Source organism: Epinephelus fuscoguttatus, linkage group LG18, assembly GCF_011397635.1.
Source record: "Epinephelus fuscoguttatus linkage group LG18, E.fuscoguttatus.final_Chr_v1".
NCBI classification, from domain to species: Eukaryota; Metazoa; Chordata; class Actinopteri; order Perciformes; family Serranidae; genus Epinephelus; species Epinephelus fuscoguttatus.
Window position 1 is genome coordinate 12,862,960 of NC_064769.1, and position 20,222 is coordinate 12,883,181.

General features: G+C 40.3%; 1 protein-coding gene across 4 annotated transcripts in view; it reads left to right on the top strand.

Annotated features, from left to right (window-relative positions):
- The window catches only part of kcnt1a (potassium sodium-activated channel subfamily T member 1a), a 42,096-nt gene that overhangs the window by 18,838 nt on the left and 3,036 nt on the right, over nucleotides 1-20,222 (top strand). For all 4 annotated transcript variants that reach the window (XM_049603406.1, XM_049603407.1, XM_049603409.1 and 1 more), the window contains 17 exons: nucleotides 2,276-2,339; nucleotides 2,502-2,610; nucleotides 7,270-7,378; nucleotides 8,494-8,643; nucleotides 10,044-10,273; nucleotides 10,397-10,613; nucleotides 12,048-12,153; nucleotides 12,289-12,461; nucleotides 15,141-15,212; nucleotides 15,404-15,538; nucleotides 15,770-15,881; nucleotides 16,071-16,172; nucleotides 16,407-16,490; nucleotides 16,595-16,723; nucleotides 19,117-19,411; nucleotides 19,513-19,575; nucleotides 19,683-19,767. In XM_049603406.1, coding sequence (XP_049459363.1) covers nucleotides 2,276-2,339; nucleotides 2,502-2,610; nucleotides 7,270-7,378; nucleotides 8,494-8,643; nucleotides 10,044-10,273; nucleotides 10,397-10,613; nucleotides 12,048-12,153; nucleotides 12,289-12,461; nucleotides 15,141-15,212; nucleotides 15,404-15,538; nucleotides 15,770-15,881; nucleotides 16,071-16,172; nucleotides 16,407-16,490; nucleotides 16,595-16,723; nucleotides 19,117-19,411; nucleotides 19,513-19,575; nucleotides 19,683-19,767 — 2,235 coding nt within the window. The remainder of the gene's footprint in view (nucleotides 1-2,275; nucleotides 2,340-2,501; nucleotides 2,611-7,269; nucleotides 7,379-8,493; nucleotides 8,644-10,043; nucleotides 10,274-10,396; nucleotides 10,614-12,047; nucleotides 12,154-12,288; nucleotides 12,462-15,140; nucleotides 15,213-15,403; nucleotides 15,539-15,769; nucleotides 15,882-16,070; nucleotides 16,173-16,406; nucleotides 16,491-16,594; nucleotides 16,724-19,116; nucleotides 19,412-19,512; nucleotides 19,576-19,682; nucleotides 19,768-20,222) is intronic.

The following is a 20,222-nucleotide window of genomic DNA, read 5'->3' on the forward strand; positions in this document are numbered from 1 at the left end:
TATTAGAAAGAGTGAGTCAATCAGCGAGCTGTCAGCTGATTACAGCTGGGGTTGGGGTGTATGACTTCTGTCCTGCACAATGCTTCATTAAAAATATCTCAATATCTTCTGGACAAATATTGTGTATAGACATTTAATGTTTCCAGAAAATGTACCCTCCCCTTTTTGAAGCCAGGAGTGTATCTATATATATATGCATCACTATACATCGATCTGCATACACATGCATGTACATGTACATATACAGATACAACCCTGGCAAGAAAATTATGAATAAAAAAATAACAGAAAGAAATAGAAATGAAGGAAAAAAAGAGAACAGTGAATATCTACGAAATTTGACAGTGAAAAATGAAAAGTGGGGAAAAAATCAAATTCAAAGGATACTGGGTTATTTCCAAGAACATTTTACTCTTCATGTAACTTCACACCAAAGTGAGAGCTTTTTCGGGAGCCACATGTGATCAAATTAGGAGCTCTTTCTTTCAGGTAATACTTTTCTAACGTCATAAAACCCAATACATCCTGAATCTAGCTAGTGTGAGAGGTGGGCGGGATATTCCACTGAAGCAATATCACACATTTTGCAGTAAAGGTTCAGGCAAGAAATAAGATCTAATTTGTATCTAGGTGCAGTAGTTGCCTCAAGGAGGATCCCAACGAGAGCAGTGATTGATTATATATAGATTGGAAATCTCACCACCTCGACAACTGATTCAAAAACAGATATCTAATACAGAGTTATGGAAGGGCAGGATCACAACATATGGTAAAGGTCCGCCTGGCCATGATGGCATCAGTTATATATAGGGTCAACTTGTGTACCAGTGTGCCCTGTGTGCTAGTTTGCATTGCATCATTGATTCACTGAAGCTCAAAGCACCGCTGTGCCTCGATTTATTCTTGTTGCTGATATGCTTATCTGATCACACAGATCTGTCTAAATGCTATAATTGCTCTAATTAAAGGTGAAAGGAATCATCTAATTTTGATATCTCCATCACAAACAGGCCTACTGGAGGGCTGATGAATGAACAGTGTCTGTATAATTTGTGGGGAGGAGGATCGGGTGTAAGATGTTTACTGAAGTGCATTATTGATTGGTATTCCTGATACTTCGGGAAAATAAATTCATTGATTCCTTTGGTATTCAATCTGCAGCCTTGCAGCATGCACCTACAGTCGCTGCTAAGCTTTGTGTCAGATCAAACTGTCTATAGTGGATGCAGACCTTTTATATTTTACATTTTAGGTTAGGTAAAAATAATTGCTGCAAACCATCAGTAAGATGTGAACCTCTATTGTCCTTCCTTTCCTTAATGCTGCCCAAATATTCTCTCATTTCTCTCTCAGTAAATAGACTTGTCAGAGCTATTGTGTTGCCTCTAACTGAGACAACATTGTAATTATTCATTCAAGCTATACCCATTTCTTTTGAGACTCGGCTCTTAAATGGACCACTTTCTCTGTGGAGAGCAATCATGATCCGTCTCACATTCTTCAGATAATTTTGAGTCATGAAAGTGAAAATTTTAACGCTGATGAAAGGACTGAAAGACCTGCTGTCAATCTGTACGTCAAGTCTATTTTCGTAGCTTTAATTACATGCATGTCTCAAAGTACTTAACAGAGATACAGCCAAGCTTAAAGGGAAAATCCAAGTGATTTTACTCACTGAGGTCAGTTTACTCATCACAGTTCGTATTGTCTGTGGCTTCGGAGGAAGTTTCTCGAGTCTAAGAGAATACCCCTGTCACAAACACACAATGGTCCTGCGCTGCATTTGTACCATAATGTATGGAACCCCTAACACCAAACACTAAAGTATTGCTTTGATGGAATTGGTTATGTAACTTCACTGTAAACATTCGGCAGGGTTGTGATAGAGCAATTAGAAGTAGAGGACTGGGTGTGTGTGTCGCGCTTACATCCTGCATCTGGCACCGTTTCAAATCCTCCCACACTTGTTTTGCATTCTGCACTCTCCTGGTTGTGTTAATCATATGCAAAAACAGCTCCACACTTACAGCACATATACAGTGCAGAGCATTTCAGGTTGCTCTTTGCGTGTTTGTCTATATGCCGGTGACATTAAATTAAATATTAAATCATAGGATGTTGCTGTTGTTGTCTTCTGACTGGTCAAAGGTCATTTCATTGGCTGGCTCTTTTGTTTACGATTCTTTCCTGCTGTTTTGTATTTGAGTGATTTGTCTTTGTGTTTCATGCATTATGAGTTTGTTTTGTCGTTTGTCAACTTGTCTCGTCGCTGCAGAATGGACGACGCAGAGGCTTGTTTCATTCTAAGCAGTCGTAACGAGGTGGATCGTATGGCTGCGGTAAGCAGAACAACAGTTAATGAACTCTCTGTGATAAGTCTTTACCTATTATGAGTTGTTTACAAAACTCAAGTCATTAATGCTGTCAGTCATGAAGAGAATTACCAATTAATAAAAGGAGATTACTTTGAAAATGCATTATCTTTGACTGTTTTCCCTCAGGACCATCAGACCATCCTGAGAGCCTGGGCGGTAAAGGACTTTGCTCCAAATTGTCCCCTTTATGTCCAGATACTCAAACCGGAAAATAAGTTCCATGTGAAGTTTGCAGGTGAGAGTTTCCAAACTGGCAGTGAAACGCTTATTCGCTTTCTGAGAGGAGAGGTAGATGAGAAAATCAATCCCACTCTTATGTCTGTCCGTTAAAGCAACCAGCAGTTCCCCTCAGCTGTATAGTCTTATGGCGTCTTTCAGTTTTCTATTTTGTTCTATGCACTTTTCTATTCACTCTCATTGCTCTCATGGCGGCACTTTCGGCTGAATGACAAAGTTGCCGACTAGCTGGTGAACACAGCGGAGCACTTAGCAGGTGAAGAGCCAGATACTTCCCTCAGGAGCTGGTGGAGACACTTAAAAGGAGAGTGAATGTTGGACTTACATTCATCAGGTGGCCGAAAACACGACTTCAAATAAGTACCAATTTTGCTTTGTTTTTGCTGGATGTGTAAAAAGAGAGCTGTTTGCTAAGAAGTTGCCGTATTAACTTTTTTGTTGTTGCTTTTAAAGATTATTTTTTGTGCATTTCACTATTTTATTTGATAGTCAGGAAAGGCAGGGGAGAGAGAGGGGATGGCATGCACCAAACTGGATTTGAACCCAAGCTGCTGCAGTAAGGACTCAGTAGTGTACTCACTGAACTATTTGAATACACTATGTGAATTTAAAAGCTGATAATATATTAGTGTTGTGTTTATAGCTTGTTCTGCTGCCCTTAAGTTATCGAAAAGTTAGAAGGATTGAATATGATGCGACAGAGCTGGGAGTTAATTAGCTAATTAGTTAATTAGGGGAGACAGCTAACCTGGCTCGGTTCAAACTTTTTTTGTTGTTTTTTTAATCAATTTTAAAAAACAAATGTTTGAACAACAAGTTGTGGTTTTCAGAAAATCCTTAAAAACACATAGTAGCCCGTACCCAGTGTTGGGCAGTAATACTTTTTACAGTAACGAGTAGTGTAAGTAATTACTAATGAAATTTCAGTGATAATAATACTGCAGTTACTCCAAAACCAAACAACTCGTCACAACGTTACTTTTGTTATCACATCATAACTGACTTAAAACATCAGTGGACTCATTTTAGAAACCCTCATGCTGTGCACGCACATCACAAAGCAGCAAGCTAGTTGGAAACTCTTACCTTAGCGGCAAAACCTGTGGTCTGAAACACCTCAGCTACTGCGACTGACAGCACAACAACGTGAAGCTCCAGGAAATACACCCCACCAAAGGTTAGTCCTCCTTGGCCACAGAGGTCAGTTGTAGCTCTTCACTGGCTAAAAAAATAAAATTGAATTTTTCTGGTGGACAGCTGCAAGCTAAAAGAAAGTGATGAAGCTTGTGACTGGATGTGTGATGGATGAAATGTTGCTCCATGAGTGACACCATCTTTCGGGCAGAGCCATGGGAAAATACTGGTCACATGCAATTGAACCTTAGCTACACTTAATGGTGATTACTCTGACATTCACACAGAGGCACACATCTTAATTTTGGGGAGATCAAAGGTCAAAAGGTCAAATTTATTTATATAGCGCATATAAAACAACCGAGGTTTGCCAAAGTGCTGTACAATCTAGAAAGCACTAAAGTATTAAAATACAACTATAGAAATAGAAAAATACAGTATTAGAGCACACAAGAGTAACAATAGAAAACAAAATAAAGTGCACAATAGGCACAAAATTCAATAAAAACAGTCCATACATCGGCAATGTTCGGCTCAACATGCGTCAAATGCTAACGAGAAAAGATGGGTCTTCAGCAACGACTTAAATATCTCAAGAGTCTGGACAGATCTAATATACAGTGGTAAGCTGTTCCACAATTTTGGGGCAGCCACCGCGAAGGCTCGGTCGCCTTTAGTTTTGAGCCTAGATATTGGGACATCTAGAAGCAACTCATTTGATGACCTCAGAGCTCTAGCTGGTGTGTGAACATGGATGAGTTCAACTAAGTACTGGGGGGCCAGACCATTCAATATCTTAAAAACAAACATCAAAATCTTAAAATCAATCCTGCAGCGGACAGGAAGCCAATGCAAAGAGGCCAGATATAATCACGTTTTTTCGTGCTGGTCAAAAGGCGAGCAGCAGCATTTTGCACTAGCTGCAGACGCCGCAAAGAATGTTTATCTAAGCCCACATACAGAGAGTTGCAGTAATCAAGCCTAGACGTAATGAAGGCATGGATAACTCTCTCCAAGTCTTTGGGTGAGAGATGGGCTTTACTTTGGCGAGCAGGCGAAGCTGAAAGAAAGCACCTTTGACCACAGAACCAATTTGCCTATCAAACTTAAAAGCACTATCAAAAGTGACACCAAGGCTTTTAATAAAAGAACAGTTTTTGGAAGCCAAGGGGCCCAGAGCACCAACAGAGTCATTTACACATTCTGGATATCCAAATACAATAACCTCAGTCTTATTATCATTTAGATTCAGGAAATTTAGGCCCATCCAAGTTTTTATGTCATTAAGACAAGCTAACAGAGGTACACTTGGACATCATCTGCAAAGCAATGAAAAGAAACATTATGCTTACGGAGAATGGAACCTAGGGGCAGCATATATAAAGAAAACAATAAAGGGCCCAAAATGGAGCCTTGGGGGACCCCACAGGTAAGAGGGGCCACATTTGAGGAGAATTCACCCAGATGGACAGAGAAACTCCTGTCGGTTAGGTACGACTGTAGCAACTTGAGGGCAGCACCTTTAATGCCTACACAGTGATCTAGGCGTGATAAGAGGGTCCTATGATCAACAGTATCAAAGGCAGCCGTCAAATCTAAGGTCACCAGGATAGCGGCACATCCTGAGTCCACAGTTAAGACAAGATCATTAAACACTCTTAAAAGAGCAGTTTCAGTACTGTGACCAGACCTAAAACCAGATTGAAACTTCTCATAGATATCATTTTGTACTAAAAATAATTGCAACTGTACAGCAATTACTTTCTCTAACACTTTGGACAGGAAGGGTAATTTGGAGATGGGCCTGAAGTTGGAGAGAACAGAGGGGTCCAGGCTAGGCTTTTTAATGAGTGGCTGCACTATAGCATGTTTAAAAGGGGCAGGAAAACACCCTGAACTAAAACAGTTATGAATCAGAACAAGAATAAAAGATCCAACTGAATCAAAATCCTCTTTAAAAAGGTGCGAGGGAATACTGTCTGAGAGGCGCAATAACACATTTTATGGGGTATAACACAAATGTAATATATATAACGACTAATGCAACGAATTACAGTTGACAGGGAGTAATAAGTAATGCAATATTATTACTATTGAAAAGAATAACAAGCAATGATTTTAGAGTGACAAGCCCAACACTGCCTGTAACTCCACACAACTTTAAAATGTAGATCTTTTGTCAAATTAAACAAGCAAGATATAACGTGTTATTTAATGAGGTTTAGAGGTGTTGGGTGTATTTTAAATTTCAGAGAGAGACAATCTAGTTTAAGATAAGAGTCTAAGCCGAGTCAGGCAACCAGACACGGCCCGACTTATTTCTTCCAGCATGCCAAATTTGGGCCAATGCTGGTCCTGGTCGTTTCTGATAATCGTGCAGTGACGGCAGTGTTGGCTGCTGGATTTGGACCTGTTTATTTGGCTTGATTCTGGGGCTTTATTCATGGCAACCCTCAACCAAGTCAGGCAACTAGATGTGGCTTGACTTATTTCTTCTGGTGTGCTGGGTTTGGGCTGATGCTGCTTTAGGTCAGTTTTGACAATGGCCCAATTATGGCAGTGTTGGCAGCTGGAGTAGGGCCATCGGACATGGCCCAACTAATTTCTTCCAGCGTGCAGAGTTTTGGTCTATGCTGAGCCAGATCATTTTGGCTACCTGTGATAGCTCTAGCTCCAGCTTTGTATCATGTCAGTGTGGGTAGTATGCATAAATGAACTGTGGTCAGCTTCCCTCTGTCAACCTGTTCCCAGACCTCCCTCCCCATCTCTCAGTCCAAGTCTGATGTTTGCTGGCTTTATATAGCTGTTGCTTGAACTACATCTTGTGCTTCTGCATTTTAGTATGCCCGCCACTACAGACACAAAGAGTATAGAAGTGGATTGAGAGAGAGACCTGCCCCTCTCTGGCTTTCTCTCTCAAACACAGACCAAAACTGAGCTCAAACTGTAGAACAAGGTAGTGCTTAGCTCATGTGAATCAAGATTCTGCATTACCTATTTCTCACCTCAGATGTTTTCAGAAACATATTTCAGCTTACTGTTCAACTGTATTTCAGGATTTTTGTTACCAGCTGGCTGCCTTGTTGTTTTCCTTTGGCCAAGTTTGCATTACGTCACCCACCACTGGGAGTGTTTATTGGTCTGGTGAAACACAGTGCATTCTGGTTGTTGTAGGTTTCCTATCTTTTGTGCAAAAGTGAATGCCACAGCCTTTTTCCTCTTTTTTCTCTGGTCATGTCACACCAATTTCAAAGATATTTGTGTTTTTCTCCTGCATAGACGGCCTAGTTTTATGAAAAGACCATCTTTCCGTTTGTGAAATACTTCTTTAACGGACAGATAAGAGAGAGGTATTGATCTCTTCGTCTATTGACCAGAAAGCAAACAAACATATTTTCCAAAATGTCAAACTATTCCTGTAAAATTTGCTCTCCACTTCTAAAGCACCTTTTCTGTGTAACAAATGAGATAGAACTTCTACTCTTTGGACAGCCCTTCTGATATGCTTTTTTTTTCTTTTCAGATCATGTTGTGTGTGAGGAGGAGTTCAAGTATGCCATGTTGGCTCTCAACTGTGTGTGTCCTGCCACCTCCACCTTGGTCACGCTTCTTGTACACACCTCCCGCGGACGGTCGGTCATCTTGCATAACCAGGGTCCTCCACAGGCCTTTTCAATTTCTGCTTAGCGTGATCGCAAAGTTCAAATTACTTCACATGTTCATGTCTGCTGATGTATACATTGTTTCAATGGAACTGGTGCAGAGAGGTGAAAGACAAAAGTCTCAGCTCATTGTGGAAAACCGCAGGAAGTAAAGAGAGTGCATTAAAGCAAAAAAAAAAAAAAAAAGAGAGAGAGAGAGAACAGTCAAATAGGCTAAATGGATTTTTTAGGATGTTTTCTCTGTAAAACAGTGTGAAAAGCTCTCCGGTGGAAAATGATTTTTCACAGCATGCAAAGGGATCACTTCTAAAAGCAGATGCCAATAGCAGAGAGAAACTGCATTAAAGGGGAATCAGTGGGCTACAGCACTTACAGTGTTCCTGACAACTCTTTAGAAAGTGAAGCTTTGTGTTTTTTTTATTATACAAAGGCAAACAGGCTTTGAACTTGCAAACATTAATACAAAAAATGTGCATGAATGTGTATTATAGTTGTCTGACTGTGTATGCTGCAGTATATCTATACAAATGTGTGTTTTATGTGTATGTTTGCATTGCATGTGTGGGCGGCCTGGAGTGCACAAGATGATTTTAGAGGCATGCAGCTCATCAAGGACATTAAGTGGAAATAGGAGATATTGATAATAATGAGGGTGCTGTTTTATTTTTTACATTGAGTTAGGAAACCAGGGAGTGTGAAATACAATCTATAATCTCCTTATGTAAATATTAATAAGTACTAAGAAGCATGTATGCAACTGCTACCTCAGGGTTGTTGTGAGCTTTTCTCACAGCCCGTTGCTTGAGCAATTACTGTAATTACCGGAAGTCATTACAAAGGGCATATTAGAGACAAGCTGAGTGACTGACACATGAGTCAAGCTGTCATCAGAAAACCCAGGAGACTCAGGGTGAGGACAGGAGACCCCTGAGATTTGAAGGGATGTGGGTGGAGAGTTTTGCAAATGACAATAATGATTGATCCTGACTGAATGTATATTAGCATATATGGTAATATTTTAACACTTTAAAAGTATCAGCTTTACTGATTAGTGGTATGTTTGTATTTTCCTTGAATTAATTCAGAGAAGGACAACAGTCTCCGGAGCAGTGGCAGAGGATGTACGGGTGTTGCTCCGGCAACGAGGTCTACCACATCCGAGTGTGTGACAGCAAGTTCTTCGGAGAGTATAATGGCAAAAGCTTTACATACGCCTCCTTTCATGCTCACAAGAAGTGAGTTGACATGTAAGCTAAAGCATCTTCTTCAGATGCTGACAAGTTGAAAATATACCAAGACATTTAAAGGGGTTGTTAGTCACTGTTCATTTGTCTGGTTTGATCTTGTCTCATCCGCAGTGCACGACTACTTTTTTGTTTCATTCTAGTTTAATACGATATTTTTAACACATAAATGCAAAAAGAACAAGTAAGTAGCTTTTGGATTGTACTGTAGGTGCTTTTTTGGTCCAGCTAAAAAGTGATGTCAAATATGTCGCACATAACAAACAAGTAAACAAAAAAAATCATCTCATTGCTACAAATTTTAAATACAATTCTTGTTTGTCCAGATAACACTTAAGGTGTTTGGTTAGCTTAGCTTGCTTTAGCCAGAAAGACTGGAGAGGAGAAACAGCGAGCTGGCTCTATCGGAAATGAGCAATATCCAACTAACAGCTCCTCTCAAGTTTAATTAACTCAATATATTGTGTTTTTTTAATTCCTACAAAAAAATTGTGGTTTTGTGGTGGGTTACATACCAGACAATGTTTGGCTAGACACAGTGACTCCCTAGAGTCTTGTCGTAATTGTGAGGTTGCCAGCATGGATGTATAAAGAGAACTGGACATAGCGTTTGAGGCAGGGCCCTGTTCATTCCTATGAAAGTTGCTCAGCAGTGCATGAAGCCAAAATGGTTCAAGTGCTGCGTATAAAATTACCCAGATGATCGGCACTGCCTCTGTACTGTACGGCCCATAACGCCAACAACTTTCAGTTTAGCGCCCCGTTAACTTGAATGGGGATAAAATATTTCAATCTTGTGACTCTTGTAGACTTTCCAAATGTTATCAGACTGAATGGATTAAATCATTTCGGGGGGGGGCTGTGATGCTCAAAAAAATGTATCCACTGATTTACAGATGTCTCTTTCGCCATGTAAGTCAATGAGAAGGAGTCTCTTTGGACTGCAGGGCATCACTTGAAGGTGTAATTACACTGTTTGGCCACTTCAAAGCCAATCGCACTTCCTGGGGGCTTGATTTCAATGGCATGAAATTACCTGGATCTACCGCATCGAGCAAGTGCACTAGAGATTTCAGACGGCTGTGCAGCAAACTTTCATATAACATGTTGACTGATAACAGTAAATAACTTAAACCTTGGTGAACCTTAGGGGTGGTTGTAGCTGACACAGCCGGGCTAGCTGTTTCCCCGTCTCCAGTCTTAATGCTAAGCTAAACTAAGCTAACTCTACCGGCAAGTATATTTCCTAAAATGTTCCAATTCCTTTCAGCCTTAAGTATCAATTCTTAGCTATGAAGTGTCATATTTTTATGGCTTTAGATGCAATGATCAGATCATGGTGTCAGATATTTTCTTCAAGTATATGCTAACAGCAGGTATGTGACGCACAGGTATGGCGTGTGTCTGATCGGTATAAAGAGGGAAGAAAACAAGAGCATCCTGCTGAACCCTGGCCCGCGCCACATCATGGCTGCCTCAGACACCTGCTACTACATCAACATCACCAAGGAGGAGAACTCTGCCTTCATCTTCAACCAGGAGGAGAGGAAGGGCCGACCTGCCGGGGGACTCTATGACGGACCCTCACAGCTTCCCGTGCACAGCATCATTGCTAGCATGGGTGAGACTAGACAGTGTGATCAACTTCTCTTGTTAATGAAAGAGGTCTCCATGAATTTGGATTGATTGTGGCGACTCTAGTCCTTTATGTGTGATTTAACGCTCAGGTGATTATAATTTACAGGCACTGTTGCCATAGACCTTCAGAATTCAAGTCCGCCTGACGTCTCAGGTGGTAAACTGGTGCCGCCCACAGTAAACGGAACAGGGGGCCGCCGGCCGAGCATCGCTCCAGTTCAGGAGATCGCCGACTCCTCCTCAATCCTGCCATGTGACCTCCTCAGTGACCAATCAGAAGATGACTCTGTCTTCACAGATGAGAAAGGCCATTCATCCACTGAGTAAGGTTTCTGTTTTTCTACACAAATACCCATACTTTAAAAACCTAACCACAAGGAGGCAGTGCAAATAAATACATATTTACTACTCAAGAAGAAGTACCAAACAGATGTTAAATATTACTCAGGCAGAAGTTTGATTTCTTGTGTCTGAAAACTTTAAATATAGTTTGTTCACATAACTTCGAGCAACTTCTTAGTCTATGAAATGTTGGTTGTCTAAAGTGCTGCACCCAACCTATTCAGCATCCTAGGCAGGCAAGCCCCCATGACCAGTAACTAAGTACAAATTTGATGTGCTTTTACTTTGCTTGAGTGCAGGGTCCGGCATTAACACCCACCAAACCCAAATGTGGGTAGATATTCCATTAGGCAAGTAAATCTCAAAAGGTTATCTGCTACACTGGCGTGTAAATGTTTCTGCCAAAATATGAGAGTAATAAAAAACTTTGCTTAAAGCCTCTACCATTTTTTTTTTTGGTGTCATTAAGGGACACACTGCTCTGCTGCTTCTAAGCTGCGCCTGTGCTGTCTTTGTCACACCCACACGTGCGAGTCTTAACAGTACAACGAATCTGACCTTCCTGATCGGTTCTAGTTCTGTGGCACTGTTTACTGCACAGAACATCAGTTGATCCACTAAGCTATCAATTGCCACTGGTCAGCTGCTGTCAGCAAACTTTTATTTATTATTTATTGCCTCCCACATTGTCAGCGGCAGCGCATGAGCTGCACTTCTTCCATTCTTACCTTTCACAATAAAAGCCCTAGATATATACACTGCATCACTGCTTACCAGAGGGAACTTATTCACATAATGTTACTGAGACTGTGGTGATGAGCTGTTCAACATATTAAAGTAATTTTGCTTAAACTAATTAGTTTATTTTGGCTGCAAAAGAATATGCTTGGCTGGTGGATATTTTCATCTACCAGCCACCTTACCCAGTAAATCAAAAAGTTAATTTCAAGACACTGCTTGAGTGTTACTCTATATTTCACTTCACTACAGTTCAGTGGAAAATACAGTTTTTTTACTCACCTTAACACATTAACTAAGCAGCTGTAGTTAATTTGTGGTGTAAGATTTTTGTTACTTTTTGTTTACTTTTTGTCCTTGTATTATACTAGTCAAACTGGATTTTAGATCTACAGACAGTTTAATAAATAAAAGCTGTTGCATTTCTGATTTAGCTTAAAATACTTGGAACCACTTAAAGTCACTTAATGAATGCTAAACCTGCAAGATGCAAATTAAGCAAAAAATAATCAAAGTGAGTTTCATTTCTTTACCAACAGATGAACATATTTTCCTCACTTGTGTCATTCTGTGAATTTTTGTTAGAATAAGAAATGACAAGAAAGCCTAACCATTTTTTCTTAACGCTTTTTGCTTCTGTGAAATGTGTCATTCATGCTTTTTGGATTTCTTGGCAGGTACGTGAAAGGTTATCCCCCTAACTCTCCGTACATTGGGAGCTCGCCCACCTTGTGCCATCTGTTGGCTGAAAAAGCCCCGTTTTGCTGCCTACGACTGGACCAGGTGGGCAGTCGCTGTTCCAACTTAGTCACTCAATTACTTGCTGCCTCCATCTTTCCTTCCAGTCCTTCCCTCCTCTCTCTGTCCTTCGCATCACAAAAGCAAACCTAAAATACCTGTTTTTTGTTCCTCATGCAGGGTTGCAGGCACAACAGCTTTGAGGATGCAAAGGCTTATGGTTTTAAAAACAAGCTCATCATTGTGTCTGCTGAGACTGCAGGGAACGGTCTTTATAACTTCATAGTGCCTCTCAGAGCTTATTACAGACCCAGGAAAGAACTCAACCCTATTGTCTTGCTGCTGGATAACCCGTGAGTTCTCATTAACACACAATCACACACGTAACACACACATTGTCCTTTTTCTTTCAACCGTCACTCTGTCTTTCACCGTTTCATGCTGAGAAACATTATGTATGCTAAAAGCTCACGTCAGCCCAGCACTTAGGACAAGGCTGTGGAGGTGGAACTCCATTGTCAGCCCTGATGTTAGGTTAGTGGTGCTGCTCACAGTGACGGTGTGTTTTGAGCGACAAAGAAAATAAAAATGCTGTGCTCTGTAGCTCCAGACAGTTACCATAGCAACTTGCTTTGCCTTGAACCGGAATGATATATATTGCTACAAGGGGGAGAAAAAGATGAAGAAAATGATTTCTTTGGAGAACACCAAGCAGGCTTTCATCGACAGCCCTGATGTGTCCCTTTTCAGCCCCCACATGCGAGCTCTCAGGACTCTCATAGAAACACACACATAACAATAAACTCTCCCCCTCCATGCAGCTCACGCTCCCTCCCCTCCTATCGCTGTCGCACACGCACAAATACAAACACCCACACACTTGGATACGCAATTCAAGCACTTACGACAGCCTTGGGTCTCTAGTCAGCAGGACTGGGCAGATGCATAAAGTAATGTTCTGTCAGGGGCGGTGGTGGCGGTGGCGGACTGGCAGTAATGAAGCAACTAAATCTCTGTGAGTGTGTTCAGCACCAAACAGACTCAGCTTGAAGACACACCAAGGCTCCAGAGACCCCTGTGCTCACTGTTGTATATCATCACATAGTAAACACTCACATCCCTAAAGAAAATACAAAGTTGTTTTCAGTGTATTTAATATGCATTAAGGGAAACGTCAGCCCCCAAATGACCATTTATAGATCAGATACTCACCTCTTGAATATGTGGAGAAAACAGTTTTTCCTTCATACCTTCACAGTGAATGAATAATCCAAAAAAAGATGAAACTCTTAATGAATTGAAGTCATAGGGGTCTGCATTTAACGACAGCAATACTGTGTTGAAACATCCATTTACCAGAGGCGTGGGGAACAAAATCGATACAGCGTAGTATTGCGATATTTTGTGTGGCAATATTTTATCCATACACAGAAGCCAAGTATCGTTTTTTTTTATCAAATAAATTATTAATATCACAAATATAAATAAAACCTTTGGTAGCCTACAAGAACACTAAAATAAATTGTTGTTTCAATTCACTAGATACAGTTTGCTGCATTAAAAATGATTCACATGGGATGAACTTTATCAAAACAAATGCCAATAAAGATTATCCTTGGGGACATAATTTGTAGTTGAAAAAAGGTAATTAATCAAAAATATTTGGCAATATATGTTAAAGCAATACTCAGCATATTGCAAAACATTAAAAATCCCAATAATATTGTATCATGACTTAAAGGGATAGTGCACCCAAAAATGAAAATTCACCCATTATCTACCAGCGAAAGCACGTGAACACACGTGAGCGTGGTGCCCAAAGAGGCAGTTAGAGCTACAGACTACAATGAGGCTAAAAACAGAGTTCAAATGACGTTTTTCCAAACAACTTTTTATGTCGGGGCTTCAGGACACTTGGATCACTATGGACGAGCAGTATGGAGATATTTTGTGGTTTCAATTATGTGTTTTTGGACGTTTGAATCTGGGGCACCATAAGCCTCCATTAGGTGGAGTTGTGTTGCCACCCCCTCTCCCCTTGGATCTCCCCAAGGGATGTGAGGACTCTAAAACTTCACCTGAGCCTCCATCGGCATATGGGTGAGCAGATAATGGGTGAATTTTCATTTTTGGGTGCACTGTCCCTTCAAGTATTGTGATAATAATGTATCATGAGTGGCGTTGGTAGCATAGTGGATAGTGCTGGCGCCCCATGTATAGAGGTGATGCCTTGCTGCAGCGTTCGCGAGTTCAACTCCGGCTTGCAACCCTTTGCTGCATGTCGTCCCCCCCACTCTCTTTGTCTCCCCATTTCACACTGTCCTGTATAATAAAGGCAAAAAGCCCAAAAAAATAATCTTTCAAACAAAATAATGTAATAATAATAATAATGTAATGTAATTGCCACCCCTACTATTTACAAACTCTCACACAACTTGTGCAGTATAATCTGAGTCTCATTTATCCAATAGAATACTTAGTACTTCCCAAATAGACAGCGCTCTCTGAAGGGGAACTGAACTAAAAGTAAAACTTCTCTAAGCCAGACTCCATTGACAAAAACACTAATTTTGCCTCGCTGAACACAGGAGCTGCTGGAGACATGGATCATACTAAATGAGTTGTGAGTTTTACAGTGGATGTTTTGTATAGTTTTGCTGTTATTAATCATGGACCCCATGACTTCAATTCATCAAGAATCTTCTTTGTTTGTTTGTTGGATTCTTTGTTCACTGTGGAGGCATGTGAGTAAAATGTTTTTTCCACAATATGAACATAACACGGGTTGAGTAATTGATTAGTTTTCCTGTCTTGCCAAATATTTGTCAGTTTTTGGTCAAACAACAAAAATGAAAGAACTCATCATTCAGTTACATGTATACAAAACCAATAGGAAAACATCAATCTGAATAAAAGTTACAGTCTTTTGCATCATCGTACCAAGGAATGTATTGTGTGATTTGGAATCAAAAGGACAGTAGAAAGCCAAATGAAACTCACTTTCTCTATCATATATCAAATGTTTCCTGCAGGCCAGATAATCACTTTCTGGAGGCCATCTGCTGTTTTCCTATGGTCTACTACATGGCTGGGACTATAGACAAGTAAGACTGTCAAATAAACTCCTGCTTTCCATTCTAATTGTATTGTATATTTCATTTATCTTTTCATTAAAATATATCATAGAGGAGTTTGTCTCTGAGATTTAATCGAATGTGCAGCATGTTCCAGACAAATTGGTGTCTGCTTTTGTTCTGCTCATTGTTGTTTTTGTGTCTACGTGTGTGTTTTTCAGTCTGGACAGCCTGCTGCAGTGTGGCATTATCTACGCAGATAATTTGGTTGTTGTGGATAAAGAGAGTACAATGAGTGCAGAGGAGGACTACATGGCTGATGCCAAGACTATTGTAAACGTACAGACGATGTTCAGGTAACTGATGAGCTTTTACCGTAATATTTATCTAATGTGATTCATGTCATGGTCTTTGATTTATAACATCACTGCGTGTATCAGAACCAGCGTTGGAAATCATGTTTGGGTGACAGCGGTGTTGTTGATATGATTTTAAAAGTTTGGTAATAAATCGTGATGTTTAGTCTTATCCTGTGACTCTGTTTTTTTTTGTTTTTTTTTTGATAACACGCTTTTCTCTCATTCCAGGTTGTTTCCCAGTCTCAGCATCATCACAGAGCTTACTCATCCATCCAACATGAGATTCATGCAGTTTAGAGCAAAGGACTGCTATTCACTGGCCCTCTCCAAGCTGGAGAAGGTAACCTGTAACAAGAGGGCTCACATTGAATTTTGTAGTATGAATTATGAACATGAATTGTTGCAGAAGACAGGATTTTTTTCTGTAGCCAGTCCTCACACTGTTATTTCCTACACTATCAGAAGAGTGACAGATCTTTAATGTTGATCATTGCTGTGTTTTGTTGCGTTTCTTGGCTCTCCCCCACAGAAAGAGCGTGATAAAGGTTCCAACTTGGCCTTCATGTTTCGCCTACCCTTCGCTGCGGGGAGAGTGTTCAGTATCAGCATGCTGGACACCCTGCTGTATCAGGTTGGTACACACCTACAGCTAAGCACCTCAAATAATTCTTTTCAATGCCAGGTGAAAGAAATGAATGTGTCTTACAGCAGCAGCAAAAACAGTGTCACCTGAGGAACAGAGCAGCATCACCAGCATAAAGCAAAAGTGCCCTCTTGTGTTCACTCTTTGATAGAAAACTGACCTAAGTTTCTTTGTGACTGTTGTTTCGTTATAAAGTTATAAAGCTGTTTTTCTGTGATTCAGTCTTTTGTGAAGGATTACATGATCCTAATTGCGAGGCTGCTGCTGGGGCTGGACACCACTCCAGGATCAGGGTACCTCTGTGCTGTGAGTTAGATCGGAAAAAAAATCTATAAGTAAAGAAAAATCCAATACAGTGCCATACTCCAATTTATATAGCTAATAGTATAACTATTTATCTCTTATTCCAGATGAAAGTAACAGAGGAAGATCTGTGGATTAGTACTTATGGCAGACTGTTCCAGAAACTCTGCTCCTCCAGTGCCGAAATTCCTATCGGGATCTATCGGACAGAATCCCACATATTTTCGACTTCTGAGGTGAACACTCTGCAATGAATCTATAAATTGCATCATCAATCCTGAATTGCAGGAACATGTTTATTACAAATAACTTGACTTGTGGAAAAGGTCAGAGATCACTAAGGTCATTAAGATTAATCCTCTGGGAGGCATGAATCTCTGTGTCAATGTTTGTGCCAAACCATTTAGGTCATTCCAATACAAAGCTCCATCTGACTGGAATAATCTTCCTCTTTTCTTTAGATCTCTTACCTCTTTCTGCTGCTTCAGGACTTCCTTATCTTCATATCTCAAAACAACCTGTTCATGTTTTTAAAATGTCATACTGAAAACTGCTATGTAACTATTAGTGGTCATGGTATCCAATTCTAATTTTCTTGTGCAACAGCTGAGGGCAGGGGGTGTGGGTGGGAGATGGTGAGCAAGATGTCTGTATCTGTGCATTTGTAGTGTATGTTTGTTATGTAATGCCGTTTTGTCTGTATGTTTTCGTTGTGTATTTGTGTCTGAGGACCCCCTTGAAAATGAGATGCTACTTCTCAAGGGACTATCCTCTCAATAAATTCAAATTTAGTAGTTGCTGAAATGATTTACAGATTAATTGAAAACTTTGATCTGCTGGTGGCGCTAGATAAAATGTCAGGGGGTGTCCGAAGTCAGCAGGCATTAGCCCCTGGGGACCATTCATTCAAACCTTTACATAAGACTCGGGGGATTAATTGAGGGAGACCCTCATTTTCAATGATGGTGAGCATGGACAAAGACATAAAAAAGTAAGCAAATCTAAAATAAGTTGAAATAAACAGACAATAAGCAACCAGTTAAAATGAAAATACAATCATACAAAACAACAAACAATAAGAACAATAATGGTGAAAACCTTAAACACAGGATACGGAGTAGATATGTGGTTAATAGCATATACAATCACTTAAAACAAGATCTGAAATTAGGCATTTGAACAGTCATAGTGGCAGCAGAGAGTCAAAATTTAAGGTCTTTTGCAGATTCTTCCATATATAAAGTGCACTGTAAGAAAATTACATTTTTCCAGGTTCAGTTTTGATTAACGGAAGATGGAGCAACAACCTATTCTGTGAGCAAGTACCAAGATCATGTGAGAACAGAGTTGAAAGGGATGAAAAATACGGTGGAAGCATCTGTAGTTTTATAAATAAACAAAAACCAGTGCTGGTCCACCTTATAGCCAAATGTGGCTAGTCAACCTTTTAATAGAAAAGATGGCAGTGGGAGGCGCTGTAAGGATCAGCAGTTATGAACCTTAGAGTTAAGTGGTAGATAGCATCCAGTGATTCTAACGTAAAGGTGGCGGCTTTCCAGTATTTATAACATCCCGATAATGCAAATAGATAACAATGTTGATTCTACAATTGTTTTTCTACGGTGAATAAGGAAGCAATTTTTCTATCTATACAGAAAACCAAGAGTTGTTCTCAACTTATTAATCAGAGTGTTCATATGATGCTTAAAGTTAAAATTATTATCCAACCAGATACTAAGGTATTTATACTGTGCCACTCTCTCTATAGATATGCTGTTTGCCGAGTGAATGTCAAAAGATTCAGTATGAGTAGCCTTGGTGACCAGCATCCATTTAGTTTTGTTTGAGTTTAGTACTCTTATGGTTATATTGTTGGAGTTGGACGTTCAATGGCTGATTGATGTTGCAGAAAAATATAAAACTGTGTCATCTGCATAAAGATGAAATTTACCAGATTCAGAAGAGAGGACAGTTTCATTTATGTAAATGAAGAATAATATTGGACCCAACACTAAACCTTGCGGAACACCTTTTAGTAATATTTTTAAATTCAGAATGGACATCACCCATATTTACACATTGTAATCATTTAAAGATGTACTATCAAACCACAGGTAACTGACAGAATCAAAACCAAGACAGAAGAGTTGCCTTAAAAGTGCTGTATGGTCAACAGTATAGATGCTTTAGACAGGTCCATAAACAGATCAGCATAAGACATTATGTAATCCGGGGCAGGTGTAGATATGGAGAACAGAAAACAAAGAGGGATATGACCTGAGCTGATTATCGAGCAAGGATTCAAATATTTTAGTCAACACAATTTGGAGATAGAGCAATAATTATTTACATTGTGTTTGTCACCACCTGTATGTAAGGGAAGGACACGCTGTTTTCCAGTCGAGTGAAGACAGTCAGTTTGGAATGACTGTAAACCATAAATATCCACCCAAAATTCTCAGCAATCTATTCAATGGTTGATAAATATTTCAGCCTGGACCAAAGTGATGACTGACCGACACCGTCATCCCTAGAACTACTCCACCAGTGTGGCTAAAAAATGTCATTTATCAGGACTTATATTCAAGCATCCTTTCCATAAAGGTAACTTCCTGTCCTCCCACCCCAGTCGCAGGTGTCAGTCAGTGTTGACGACTGCGAGGACACCAAGGACAAAGAGGGCGAGTCTCGCAGCAATGACCAATCAGACCACCCCTTGCTGAGGAAGAAGAGCATGCAGTGGGCAAGGCGTCTGAGTAAGAAAAGCGTGAGGTGGCAGGGAGTGAACCGGGACTCGAGCAAGGACCACGCTCAGCGTATCGCTCAGCAGCGCCTCAACCTCTACCGACGCTCTGAGAGGGAAGAGCTGTCTGAGCTGGTCCGCAACCGCATGAGGCATCTGGGCCTCCCTACCTCCGGATATGGTGAGGAAGTTCTCAAGCCAGACTGCTCAGAGCTTTCCCAAACTTTCATGTCATCTGCTATTTAAAACTTTGTCTGTTTCCTGTCTAACTGTTGTGTGTAGAAGACCTCACTAACCTGACAGCCAGCGACGTCATGAACAGAGTCAATCTGGGATATCTACAAGGTGAATATTTTAATCACAATCCTATTGCAGGTAGAAATTAGATCGTAACACTGTTGTGCAGATGCAATTTTTCCAGTCTGCCGATTGAGATGATGTTTTGGTTTCAGATGAGCAGAATGATCACCAGAACACCCTGTCGTACGTCCTGATTAACCCTTCTCCTGACACCAGGCTGGAGCTCAATGACGTTGTGTAAGCAATACTCCTTTATGTGCACACCTTGTGCGTGTGGGTTTGTGTGTTTGGTACAAATGGTAATCTGGTGAAATTTGAGTCACCACTGCTATTGTTTATTTCTCAGCTTTGTCAAAGCTGTCTAATTTGTGGGTGTTTTGTATTGTTGTGTCCATTTTTCTCAGAAATTAATCCAGGTGATAATGAAAGCAAAACAGTTTGCTTTCACAGTTTTTTTCACAGACAGATACAATAAACATTGCATTTTCAATTTTCACTATTCCTTTTACCCGTTATCTTGTAGTACTTTACTTAAGATATACTATGCAGGACTTTCCTTAAACGAACAATGTATAGACTTATACACAGGTAATCCTTCTCAGTCATTGCTTATGACCCACAAGAAGTGCAAGTTTTTGCAGAGACTCTGCCATATGTCAGTATTTCCTTATTTTCTTCTTACATTCTGTAAG